Genomic DNA, 14,593 nt, shown 5'->3' with positions numbered 1-14,593 from the left:
TCTTACATATTTTGTTACAATAAACGTAATACATGAATTTTTTGTTATATATATTTCAAAATTGATCTCGATGGTAAATAAATTTTCCTCAAATAATGTTAAAAGAAATAGAACATGTTATATACGTGTATTCCGACTGACCGCTAGCAAGTTTTAATAATAAAAAACCAAGTCTGGTATGGATCAAATATATGTAAATGAAGGAAGGAATTAACGATTTGGTGTATCCTGTAATTGATCAATTTGGCTCAAACATTAATCCTTCACACAATTTTCACTTATACTTTCGTTTTTACACATAATTGAGCAGTTCGATATGAAGGCAATTTTGAACTCACTTTTCACCATGACAATCTTTTAGCCTAGTACATTGAATGTTCAAATTCCTTTTCACAAACGTCTTCAAAATTATATTTAAAAACAAAGGTTTGAACTATATGCGTCAACATTTTTCATTCAATGATAAGTATTATTTGAAAGAGACGGATTTTAAATATTATCTCATATTAAAGTTACGTTCATTTTGTCGAGTTTATCTTTGAAACGGTGTTTTAACTTTTTTTTAACAAATTCATAGTGACTTTAATAAGTTCATTTAAATTTTACTATACAAATAACCGTATACATTCTTTGAAGCATGTTGCTTTATCAAATACTTATGTGACAAAACATATCTTAACAAAACAGTTGATGTGGCATTAGATATAAGCACACATATATTTTTATGTAGTGTCAATGTAAACCCGGAAGAATTTGCCTTTGATGGGATGTAAACGAAAAGACACACTGTTTTTTCCCTTGTTATAAATTTAAAAAAGTTAAGAATGGATGTGTTGACCAAGACTTGTTTCCTCTTGCTGTTTGCTGGACATGTTCTGGCATATTGTAAGTACATTTTTTAAAAATATAAAAGTAGCAGTCAGAAGGGCAGAGAACGATTAAACAATTTGTAAAAGTATGCTAAAAATTAAAAACAATGTGGTGGATAATTCTGTCAGTGCCAAAGGGAAGCAGTGTTCACCCACTTAACAAGGCCGGGTCTAATTTGTACTGCCCTAGATTTTTGGATGAAATTTTTTACATGAATTTCTACTGATATAATTATTATTTTAAGATTAAAAAAATAAGACAATTACCACACCGTTTGTTTATGGGTCATCTCAAGTTTTTTAATCTTTTACATAGGACCCTATGGGGTTTTGCTTGAAATGTATCAATTTTACACATTTTTTTTTTTACATTTTTTAAAAACTTCTGCCCTTTTTATTTCTTTTTCTGTTCTACATTTAAAGTTATTGCTAAAGGGCATCTACTGGTCAACTAAAAAAAGCCTTTTACCTCCTGGTTTGTTCCAGGGGTCTTGTCAAAGTTGGTTTTTGTATGCCCAATTTCCCAAATTTGTCGGATGATGGCTATTTTTTATTTGACAAAGGCGGAAAAGGTGATCTATATAGTATTATTAAAACATTCAGACATATTTAAGTAATAAAAACATATATAACATCACATATTAAGAGTCATCAATATAAAATACATGCTTACTGTCTTGAAATATAAGAATTAAGTTATATTAAGGCGGGTTAAGAAAACGTGACGGGGGGGGGGGGGCTAGGCTTGTTGAACCCTCTTCATGTGTTCGACCCGAGCCCAATTATAGCTTATACTTCGAGACATTTATGTTTATTCCACAATATAACATTAATTTTACACATCAAACGAGCTATTTTCAAAAACTTTTGCTGAATATCTGCAGTTAAAACTATCACGCCATGGCGTCAACCAAGCAAAACGATGACGTCACAATACAAATGAACGCTGCGTGAAAGCGTGCGTACTCGTTCTGTACTCGGCCTCGTTAAGACGCAGGTTTGTAAAAATCCTAGATATTAAACAATAAAGATCATTGTCTAGAGATACTATAACCACTTTAGTTTTAGTGTGTCTCACCTGAAAGGTCATCTATTTACCTTTAAAGGTTAATATCCCATATGTAAATAATTACTTCCATTGGAGAAATACTTTTCCTCTTGAAAATACTAAACGATTTTTACAATTCCTTGAGAGAATATTTTTTTTTTATTGGAGAAAAGTATTTTCTATAGGAATTTAATTAAAACCAGGAGTTTTACTATTGGAAATTAAGATTTCCTTTCGGGTTTTAAAATCGTATAGGAGTTTTGTTCAAATCCTATATGATTTTAAATTCATGTACGAAGTTATTTATACTGGTAGGAAATTCAAAATACCTTATGGGATACAATAAGAACAACGGTGGTTGAAAACTCTTAAAAGCAATGGTCTATCATATGGCATATTTGGATTTTTCGACACACGTAACTTATACGGGTGCAAAAATGTAATTTTTGGCACTGTTTTAATTATCCGGCACAACATTCAGTATATTCTTGCAATAAGGTACCTCCTTGTATGTAAACAAAAGTATAACAATTGATAATACAAGTTATTGTGACAATATAACCCCTTTTTGTGCCACTAAAGGAACTATTGAAGTAAAGAGTTACATTTTATAAGTTTTATCAACAAAGTATATTCGTTTAGACCTGTAGACTTACCATTTGTTTACATGTTTTTCCTGCTCAACAGCGCCTAACTTTTCAAAGAAAAAAATATTTCATCTATTAATGATTGATTCTTTGCGACGGATATATTATTGTCTGTTCATGGGTTTAAAAAATCAAACCCCTTTGAAAAATGTATAAAAACCTAATAATAAAAAGACTCCATAGCTATTTGGGAGATTTCATGTTATTAACGGCAATTGTATCTTTAATTTTGTAATATTACATTTTCCAGTGTATTTGCCTGTGATAACACTATGCATCGATTTTGTACTTTATAACCCATAATACAAATGACGCCAAATTGAGGCGCCAGCGGGGTTTGCTTATTTATATTTAAATATTTAATCGTACGATGGCTAAAAGTTATATAAATATAAGTAATAAGGAATGATTCTTTAAATATTATGAGGTGATAATTTCGGTCGGGGTGTGATCAAAACTATCATTAAGCCCTTCGGGCTTTATTGGATTTGTTCACTCCCGACCAAAATTATCACCTCACACTACTCAAAGAATGATTCCTTATTCCTTATATAATCACTTAAGATGCAAATAGTGTGTGCAATATTGCATGTTAGTCAACATATTGCTTAAAACTGAAGCAACATTAATCTAACAATGGATTTAAATTGAATGAGTTGATAATGCGTAAACATAGTGAGGACAAATGAGCTCTGAAACAGATGGAAAACATATACGATATTCTTTAAAATAACCCAAACATCATTTATTTTATATAATGCTATTTACTATGTATCGAAAAGAAAAAAAAAACAAAGTTAATTGCGATGAATTCATCAATATATCAGTTTAGACGAACTGTTACATAATGTAGATGCAAATTCAAGCAATCGTCTTAATATGATATTTTTCCTAATTCCTGATAAACTATTTATTAACAATTTTTACAGAAACATTTGATTGTATAATAATAATCAAAAAACTTGTTAATTGAACAAACATGCATATAATGTTTCAACATAAATAAAAAAAACCATCTTTAAAAAATAATATTAATAAATTAAAACAAAAAAAATTAGCGGATGCCTATAGGACGTGTTATAAGTGTTTTAATTATAAACCTTAATTCTAGAGACCAGAAAACAGTTGAGAACTCGGAAACAAAGATGACTGATTATATCTGACATAAATCTTAATTTTATTTGAATAAATAAAATTCGGAAAAATATTCAAACTGCTGTGTCGAGTCCAAAAATTAGGTATATAATTTTAACAATTTGAAAATATTGATTAACATAATTTGATAACTCTTGTCAGATTCAAAAGTGATTCTAGTTGAACGACAAATTTGATTTCAGCAACATTGATTCAATTATCGCAAATGTAAATGTATAGTTAGTAGTGGTCATTCTGTAAGAATTAATCAATTTTATCGACTGTATACTTTGAAGGGGGATTTAACCAAAAATATTAATTACTTGGAAAGCATTTTTTTTTACTTTTAATGTAAAATTAAAATAGAAAATACCAATCTTAAAATAAATGTACCAAAAAAAAAAAAAAACAAACGAAAAAAAGTGTGTAAAAATGCACTTGAATTAAGAAAACGTTTGGCAATTATGAAAGAAAATCTATGTTTATGTTCATTTGTAAAACTGTACAAAAACTTCCAAAAGCATAACAATCACCGAGCCGAACAAGGAATGATTATTGTATGCTTGAGTAGCTAAATCATCGTAGTGGTAAACATGTTTTCTTTTTAAAGGAATGATAGGCTTTTATCATATCATTAGACAGCTCTCTAAATGTAATGCGTAAGCAATACGGTACATGCAATAGACATGATAAATAGGATTTATCCAACTGTTTTCTTTATTTCCGACACAGCAAGACATAAAAATACTTTACTCTTAGTAGGCGAAATATAATACCAATTACTAACGCACTTATCAGGTAAGTGTAAGGATGGTTTACTATAAAAGCAAACACATGATTTGTTTTATTTAGTTAATGGCATGCAAATAAAAAATTACATAAAGCTGTTACTGCACAGATAATAAAGTAGCGCAAGGCGCAATGCGTGCGCAAATAATTAAGTTTGCCGGATGTAGCATATGGACATAACTGCAATCGGCCGAAGCCGATATAAAAAAAGTATTAAATGTTTAATTATATGGTTAAGCAATAAATTGATACATACTTTGCAAATTGAATGTTAATTTTGTTACCCTTGAGTGTAAACCTTTCTTGAACCCCTCCCCTATTATTTCTGAATTAATGTTGTTCATTAAACAATAACAGTGAAGTAACAGTCAGACGAGTCTCATAGTGGAGTTTGGACTTCTAAATAAAGCTAGAAACGCAAATATAGGACTCTGACATGTCAATAAAAAAATGAAAATAACAAGCTGTCAACAGCCTGCGGGCCTCTTGTTCTTTTGTTGTGCAGTATTTCATTTATCATAGAGTGTTTATACTACAGTATAAGTATCTACAACACAACATAATAGACTCTCATGGACGAACATAATAAAAATAGCAAATTTAAGCATGTCATCTCAACAAAAGTAACGCAGACAAAAATGCACATCACAGAAAGCGTTATTGTTGCGATAATAGATACCCTGAGTTAATATTCATCTCGAGAAAATGAGAACGATTCGGGGTCATAGTGACAATTTTTAAGTACTAAATTATTAAAACTGAATGGCTGCGTTGCTCAATGTTTGATTCCTACCGATTTCCAAAGTTGTGGTCCTTACAGACAGTAAAAATTCAGTTAAGTTAAAACTAATATCTTATGAGCAAAGGATATTTAGAGTGATAAAAAAAATTAAAGCCTCATTGTAATAATCCTCTAAAAGTCTCTCTCTCTCTCTCTCTCTCTCTCTCTCTCTCTCTCTAAAAAATATTTTAACGTATGCCATATTTTGCGTGGCTATGTTAATTAAGGCTTTCCGAAGCAAAATTTATAGAAAAAAATACCATTTTAAGTATCGATAAAATACTTTAAACGAAAAAATTCTTCATTTTTTTATTTCATAAACTAGCAACGATATTCAACACTATATTCGATGCATATATATGGCGTAATATGTTCATCTTAAAGTACCTCACTACACCAGGACTTATATTTTCTGAGACACTACGTCACAGAATGGCGAATTAATGTTTTGTTAAACTCCTTATGTCGTTCGATTGGCTTGTATTGTAAGCCCTCTGTCCTACGGATCCAATTGAGTGTCAGCTCAAACTTAGTGATCACAAGTCCAGTATTTCTTTCTCAAGCAGTTTTATTAAGCGTGATCGTATAGTTACAACAATTTAAAGCAGCCCAAATCAAGAGTCTCTCTGAATCTATCTCTATAAGCGGAATCTCTCAATCTGCTCAACATCATTATACATGGGTATATATAACATTTTACATATGATGGACAGTTTTGACTAGTTCGGCCCATTTACGACGATCATGAGTGAACCTTCAATGTTCAAAATTAAGATTAATAGTTTATTCCTAAATAAAGTAACAAAACCGTCAAAACTGCCAATCAAAGAGTCTGGATGCAGGATTTGAGTCTCCGAGTCCTGGGTCTCGGAGTCCCCCACCTAGTATGAGGCATCACTTACTCATAATACGTTCATTCATACATGGCATAAAAGGTTACAAAGGTTAATATATAGAATACACAATACATGAGTCAATATAGAGTACTAGACCTATCGTTGCAGACACAGAATCGCCAAATATGTCACTTGTTTTTAAACTCTCAATTTGGATATTATTATGCCCGTATTATGCACCTGGTTTCATAACATCATTTAGGAATACTACGCATTGCTACAAGAGTCACAGAGTTCATTCTGTTAATTATCATTAACACCATTCAGTGCGCAGTACCTAGGCACACATAAATATCATAGTGAACATTATATAATAGAGTACTAGCAATTCAAGGTCATAGCATGGCTATCTGTTTACATACGTCCCCCAAACAAAAGAAATATCCCGAAGGGAGATTTCTCATGCCTGGCGCCCGGAATAGGAAAGCGTCCTTGATCTACCCTTGATCAGACGAACTTCCTAGTGACATACCAGTCAGAACATCTATGTTAAGAGATAGTAACAAGTGACATGTTTCCACCTTCGGCTTGGAACATCATTCATCTACAAAAACAAATCTATACCCAGGATGTATACATAAAATCATATAGATTGTTTGATTATATCGCATTATAACCATGAAAACAATAATGAATAAAGTATGACAACAATGACCAAGATGAAATAACCATAATTGAAGATATTCATAATTCATCATCAAAGTAATACTAAGTATGGTTAAGCTTAATGTCACATATATATGCAAAGTCAATGCATGCTTGTAAGTTCACAAAATATTTCTTTCTTCTAAGGGGTGAGGTTAGCTTCATAGGTTCGGAGTCCATCGGTTTCTTCCTGAAGTTCTCCAGAGTAAATCACCAAATACAAGATTTATATTAGCACAAGATAACGCATATTTTTACTTTAACACATTTTACATAATTCACATTTTTAATTTTCACTAAATTTCACAACTCCTTGATAAGGAATACACAACTTATTCACGGCTGCAGCTTAATTATTCATCCATCATCGGCACCCGTGGAAAGAGGGTCGGCGCGGATGGCGAGGCGACTACTCGCGGAGCGTCTCCTGCGTTCCTCTGTTGTGTAGGCATGGCAGCCTTCTCTTCCAAGTATTTACGTGCCAGCTCTGGGTCCGGTCTATAGTATTTGGTCCATGGATATTCTTCATTTTTCTCCTCTCCAAGTAATTGTTGTGCTAGTTTGGTCGAAATTGTCCCCGTGTTACTGGTCAATTTGCGAGTTTCGAGTCTTCCGCTCCGTCGGGGTTTCTCTTGGATCCTAGTGTCTTTCGGGATTGGTTCAAGTTCAATAATGTCACTAGAGGTCCATTTCTATGGATTCACACAACAAAATACAGTGTCTTTGGAAGAACCTTTCTTATCTCCGTCACTACCCCTTTTTCGACAACCTGTCTAGCAACCACCACAGCATATACCACCCCACCTTTTAATAGTTTTGCGTTTCTTAATACAAAGTCCTATCGTTATTGTTACTGCCAAAGTTAAAAACACATAAAACCAGGGGCTTCCCACCCAAGACGAGGATTTCATGGGTTGAAAATTAGTTACTGGCAATTCCGCCTTAAGTGTATTCATAAGGAAAACTTTTAAATAAATATCTTTTGTCTTAAGTCATTAAACCATGAAAACCTGAGCAACCTTGTCCCATACTCAAGATGTCGATTGTAATATTTAATTGTTTTTACCAATAATCTTAAATCACGTACAAAAATTAGTCTTACAGTTTTTTTTACTTAGTCGCTGTCTCATGTCTTTCAAGTATATGTTAAATCTCTTTAACTCCGCATATACATACAAATAACCGAGGTGCTGAGTCCGCGTTTGCTAGTCGGCGTATCTCAATACATGTTTTGATGTCACAGGGGTCACCCTGCCATACATTTTTAAAAGCATGCAATATATACAAAGCTAAGCTTATTCAAGATTATTTACATCTACATATACAATAATACAACTTATTTAGTTTATTATTTTGGCTAATTCCTTCATAATAGCCAAACAATCTACAGCAAACTTTTGTTTGCCATTTTCCCTACGGGGTTTAGGGATTAGTTTACGCGGTTTAGGGATTGGTTTGAAGCCTAGACCTACTTTAGGGACTATTTTATCTATTTCCATATTTTCATCTAAGGGTACATTTGGGTTATCTAAGGGTATTTCATAGTCTTGACCACTATTTTCATCACATTGTTTTGACTCATGGGTCTCATCCGATTCTGAATCTACGGTCTGATCATTCTCGTGTTTATACTGCTGATCATCCAGGATCTTCTTAGCTCTTATACGTCTTTGAAGTTCTGCAAGGGGTATCTCCTCTTCGTCTGAAGACCCTTCTCTTTCCCACTGTTTGGACTGTATAGCTCTTTCTAATGGTTCTGGTTGCATGTCTTCATTTTCTGACGACGATTCATCTTCTGGTGGTACCACATAGTTAGTCTTCCTTAGAGTTCTTCCACCATCTTCAGTAGTTGATGAAAGAGGCCAGTGCGAAATGTCTGCCAGTCTTAATTGTCGTGCATGGCATTTGGTGGTTAATCCAGTCAATTGATCTCTCACCACGAAACTAACTTGTCCTTTCTGCTCTATGATTCGATAATATGGTAGCCACTTTTTATCTAACTTATTTTGTCTTCTGTTGTTCTTAAGGTAGACAGGGTCACCTACCTGAAAATTTTCATCTTTGCTTCTCTTATCGGCCTGAGCTTTCTGTTTCTTCTTGGCTTCCTTCATATTACGATATACTAGCAGGAAAGCTTTATGTTGTTCTTGAATGGCGATCTTGTCCCGCATATCTCCTTCGAGGTTTCATCAACGTATCAAGAGGTAATACGACATCTCTGTTGTACATAAGGTAATATGGAGAAAACTTTGACGAATCGTTCGGATGGAAACGAATGGCTGCCAACGTCTGATTAAGATGAATATCCCATGTTTGAGCGTTGTCTGTTGTTTTCTTAGCCATCACGTCATGTAGAGTTCTATGAAATCGTTCTACTTTACCATTACCTTGAGGATTGTAATAAGATGTTTTGATATGGTTGATGTTCAATCCTTTTAAGCTTTCTTCCACTTTCTTGTTCACATTTTCTGTTCCGTTGTCTGTGAGGATTTGAAGAGGACAGCCATATCTTGGATATATTTCTTCTAGGATAAGATGTACTATGTTGTCAGCTGACTTATCAGGAACGGGAAAAGCTTCTGGCTAACCAGAGTAAATGTCAATAAAAGAAACTATGTACTTGTTTCCCGACAAGGATGTTGGATATGGCCCTGATAGATCAAGTCCTACTTTAGCCATTGGAAAAGGTGGTATATCTGTCTCTTGAAGTGGAGGTTGATTTTTCGTATTGCTCCTCGTTTGGCATACTACACATCCTTCTATATAAGAGTATAACCTTTTGTACAAATTTGGTATGTAGTACTTTTGTCTGATTACGTCATATGTTTTGTCCACTCCCATATGTCCAATTCCGTCATGATACTGCTGCACTACTAAAAGTTCTAACTCACGTGGTACATACAGGCGAAGTTTTGGGCCTTCTGAGTCTCCATCTGAAAGATTGTACATTAAACCATCAATTTCCAAAAACTTTTTTTCTTCGGTTGCTGTTCCTTTACTTAACCGATTCTTCAGTTTCTTGATCTGCTCGCCGTGTTGTTGACTTTCTTTGATGTTGTTATCCTCTGGTAGATCAATAAAGGGTTTGACCAATTCGTCGTGTTGATTAACTTCACATCTGGCCAATCTCTTAGGCGAAAAGGCATTGAAGTTAAGTACGTTCACTTCAAAGAAATCGTCCTTAACATCTGGTTCATCATGCTCTGATTGTTCTTCCTCTTCACACTCCAGGTTGACTGTCGGTAATCTGGATAAGAGATCTGCACAGCAGTTAAATCTTCCTTCTATGTACCCTACCTTACAGTTATATCCTGCAATACTTAATGCCCATACTTGAATTTTCTTATTTTGCATTGGAGATTCTAAGATATACTTGAGCGGCTTATGGTCTGTTCTTATAGTAAACTGAGCACCGTGTAAATAATGGTCAAACTTCTGAAGGGCGTAATGGATTGCAAATGCCTCCTTTTCTATGGTTGACCACTTTTCTTGAGTTTTACTCAGCTTGTTGGATAAGTAATATATTGGCTTATCTTCTCCCTCATCTGTCTTTTGAGTAAGGCACGCTCCAATACAATTGTCGCTGGCATCGGTGTACAGGATGTACGGCTTATTAGTATCTGGATATGCTAGTAAAGTAACTACCGTTAAACTTTCTTTAATAAAGTCAAACGCTTTTTGGCAACATGGTGTCCATTTGAACCTTGCATATTTTCTGGTTAAGTCAATCAATGGTTCTGCAATCTTAGAGAAGTTTGGTATAAATCTCCTGTAATAACTACACATACCTATAAAGCCACGAACATCTCGGACTGTAGTGGGCGCTGGTAACTTTCTTATAGCTTCGACTTTCTTTGGATCAGGTGTAACGCCATGTTCATCAATGATGAAACCAAGATATTATGTCTGTTCCTTGAAGAAACTACATTTCTTTAGCTTCATTTTAAGTCCATGCTTCCTTAAGCGGTTGAAAACGTCTTGAATACGCGGGTATGATAAGGCAACTAATTCCTCTGATCGATATGACGTCACAATAAGCAGCATGATGTCATATTTTACTCAGAAACTTGTCGATTTTAACTTTATATCTGGTTTAAATTATAAAAACTACAGACATAAAATATCACTAGAAACTCTTCTAACTGAATATACTTTTGATTTCTCTCTATTACGTATAATTATCATTGATGACGTCACAAGCATGCTTAATAGAGAAAATCATGTCGGGAGACAAATCATCGGAATGCAGTGTAAACAATGCCGAAATAAGACTTATTCAATACAGATACCTAAGATTTAAATGAGTGTCAGTTAGGATATAATCAGGATAATACAGGCATGGATATTTTGTTTAATCAGCGAGCGTTTTAAGGTAAGCAGATCGACATTTATATGGCTTGACCAGCCTTTCCTCTGTCAGTGTGTACAAAAAAGGCAAAAGTGTAACACTACCCCGGATATTAGGAAAGATGACTTTGGTAAATATCAACGGTATTAGACCTAAACTACTTGCAAAGTGCTGCTAGAATCCTGTGCTTTGTTGTTTTAAATGAAAAATACATAGTATTTTTAATGAAATTATTTTTTTTATGCGATTAACAATAGGATTCTAGCAGTAATACTAATAAATATGAACTAATTGCCGATCGAATTATTGTAGCAAACATACAAATGAACTTCGGAGTAGTGTTACACTTTTTGATTTTTTGTTAAGGTAAAAAAGTGATCTATTTTTAACTGTCACGTGATACCATGGTACGCCAGCTTCAAAGATCAAGTCGATTTCGAAGTAGAAAAATAAAATCTTGGTGAACACATTCACTTGGTATTAATATTCCGCACTGTTTTCATAAAAATAAACAGTTTTTAAATTGATCATAATTTTGACGGTCATTAAACTCGGAGTTGCCTTAGCCTACCCGCATATGACGAAGATGATCTTCCGGTGTCTCTGAGAATATAAGAATGTCATCCAGGTATGCGATAGCAAACTCTTCTTGTCCTTGAAGAACTATGTTCATCAGCTCCTGAAAAACTGCTGGTGCATTACTCAACCCAAATGGCATACGGTTGAATTGAAATAGTCCTTTGTGACATGCAAAGGCCGTTTTTTCTTTACTTGAATCTTCTAATTTCACTTGCCAATATCCACTCTTTAAGTCTAGTGCAGTGAAATATTTTGCCTTACCTAGTAAACATAGGATGTCATCAATCAACGGTAGCGGGAATGATACGGGTTTCACTATCTTATTCAAGCTTCTAAAGTCAACGCACATCCGGTCTGATCCGTCCTTTTTCTTCACCAATACTAAGGGAAATGACCAAGGCGATTGTGATCTCTCAATAATCTTTGCGTCCATCATTTCCACTTTAGCCTTGTCAATTATCTGTCTTTTATTTAGGGGTACACGGTAGGGTCTGTTCTTTATTGGGTGGTGATCTCCAGTTTCTATCTTCATTTTAACAGTATCAGTCACTCCAAGATCACTGTCTTTCTTTGCAAATAAATCATTGTTTTTTGCTCACAAGTCTTTTGATTGAGTGTTCAAATCTTTTAGGTACATCAATTTCTTCTTTTGTGTCTTTAGTAGTCTGTATTTCTGAGATTTCCTTCTGTTTTAATGCGGTAATTCGTCCTACTATGTAGCCTCTTGGAATTTTATAATTTTTGTTAGTTTGGTTAACGAAGATCATTGGAACTTTCTTATCATTTCGAACTATACAAACGGCGTCTTTTAAATATAGTCTTGGGTCTTCCATAATGCAGTTATTGTCTATGCTGTTCACTTCAACCAAGTCACTTTTTTCCAGAGGAAAATTGTTATTTATTTATCAATAAAATACAGTCACTGTGTTTAGTCTCATAAAAAGTTTCTTATCTGTTCTTACAATAGTTGAGTTGTGTAAATCTTCTTTTAAGTTCCGCGTATACTTTGCCATCAATACGCATGAGTCCAAGATCAAAGTATAAACGAACATTGTTTTTCTTGAGCCAATCACGACCGAGAATCATGTTTCGGTTGAGTCCCTTTGTCACATAAAGTTTGTGGTCTAAAGTTAACCCTGAAATCTTAAAGGAAATATTTACATACCCTATCGCAATTAAAAAATTGCCATTTGCTGCTTGTAAAGAGGGGATGTAATTATTAAACAACTTGGGGCGGGGAAATAGATTATCATACATTTTCTTACTAATTAGAGATACGGCTGCACCTGTATCTACCAAAGCTCTAAATTTATTTTTACCTACTTTTAATAAACAGCTACTGGGGTTGTTAGTAAAATTAATTTCATATGCAGGTCTTTGTTTAAAGTTCTTTCTTCGGGCTTCAACGAAGGAAGAACGTCTTAGTTTTCCTGTTTTTGTTTGTCAAAATAAGAGCGCGGTTTGAAATTTTGAGACAATCCCCTATTTACTTGGTCGCTAGATTCATATGTTCGGCCTTGACGATTTGATGGTCTGCCCCGATTTTGCTGCGCTCTTTGATACATATGCGAGCTCCAACAATCTGCATGCACATGACCTACTTTACCACAATTCCAACACTCAACAGGTGAACGGGGTTTCTGCTCTATATTATGGACGGGTTTGTTTGACTGAGTCGTTTGTTCATTTGAGGCTGAGACCTGACTTGGGGTTTATTTTGAGGACAAAATCGAGCCCTATGACCCGTCTGTTTGCATTTAAAACACCTACTATTACGCGCATGCTCAATTTCCATTGGTTCTACATGCCTTGTTTCTATTGAGGTAAGATTATCTGCTTTATCCTTTAATAAGGGAAGAGTAGTATCAACATTTGAAAGAGTTTGTCTGTTGTCATTACTTAGTACAATTTCTGTCATATTTGACCCTCTTATCGCTAGCCTCTGTCTCAGATTTTGTTCTCGCATTGATATTTGAATTGCGGATTCTAAATCTTTAGGGTTTTCTCGCAAAATTTTCATTCTGAGGTAGTCGAATGTCAACCCGTCACAAAAGATATCTACTAACTGTTGTTGTATCAAAGGATCTTTTAGTCTGTCATTACTGTAGGCGTCTTCCGCGATTTGCAATAGTCTCTCGGCGAACAACTGAACACTTTCATTTGAATTTTGTCGAGTCTTACGCATTACTGCTAACGCGTGTTGGGGATCTGTTATTTCTGCAAATCTATTTTTAAGGGATTCCTTAAGATTGTTCCAAGATGTGATTTCTTCAGACGCATCTGTTTCATCTAAATACCTTTTAATATAATCCCCCACTGAAGCCTTACTCGTTATGTATGCAAGCATGGGGATCTCATGACCTTGTTTCCCAGACATAACACTGTACTTTTCAACTTCTTTTATCCACTGTTTAAATTTTTGAGCATCTCCCTCAAAAGGAGTTATCACAGAAGATAGGGGCACTGAGAGTGCGGCTGTTATAGCTTTAACTTGACCAATGACAAAATCTTTATCAAAACCCCATCTGGGACTCGGTGGCGAGGTTCACGAGTTTCATACGGCCTAGCATTATGATATGTTTCAAAAGTATTTTGTTTAATCTGTTCTTTTTCTGAGGATTTTTGACCTGTTTCTTGTCCTTTATTTTCCTTGTTCTGACCCAACCCCGCGAATTGTTTTTCTTATTGCTCTATTTGATTTTTAAATTATTTTCTATCAAACCCATCACCTGTCGTCATATTGGATGCTTAGACAAAGTTGTTTACTTCGAGATAGCTGTAAGAGACATATAGAAATGGTTCTTATTTTATTCTGTATTGAACTTCGCTCAATCCTGGTCACGGCACCAAGAAAGCT

General features: G+C 34.4%; 1 protein-coding gene across 2 annotated transcripts in view; it reads left to right on the top strand.

Annotated features, from left to right (window-relative positions):
• The first annotated feature begins 774 nt into the window (after positions 1-774).
• Positions 775-14,593, top strand: part of LOC105335146 (receptor-type tyrosine-protein phosphatase alpha) — a 33,805-nt gene continuing 19,986 nt past the window's right edge. For both annotated transcript variants that reach the window (XR_010713116.1, XM_066082159.1), the window contains exon 1: positions 775-885. Coding sequence is in view for 1 of the 2 variants with exons in the window: in XM_066082159.1 (XP_065938231.1) it covers positions 825-885 (61 nt within the window). In the remaining variant the exon portion in view is untranslated. The remainder of the gene's footprint in view (positions 886-14,593) is intronic.

Source organism: Magallana gigas, chromosome 1 (genome assembly GCF_963853765.1).
Source record: "Magallana gigas chromosome 1, xbMagGiga1.1, whole genome shotgun sequence".
Lineage (NCBI taxonomy): Eukaryota > Metazoa > Mollusca > Bivalvia > Ostreida > Ostreidae > Magallana > Magallana gigas.
Note: the sequence above shows the minus strand (reverse complement) of the source record. Positions and strands in the feature narration are given on the sequence as shown.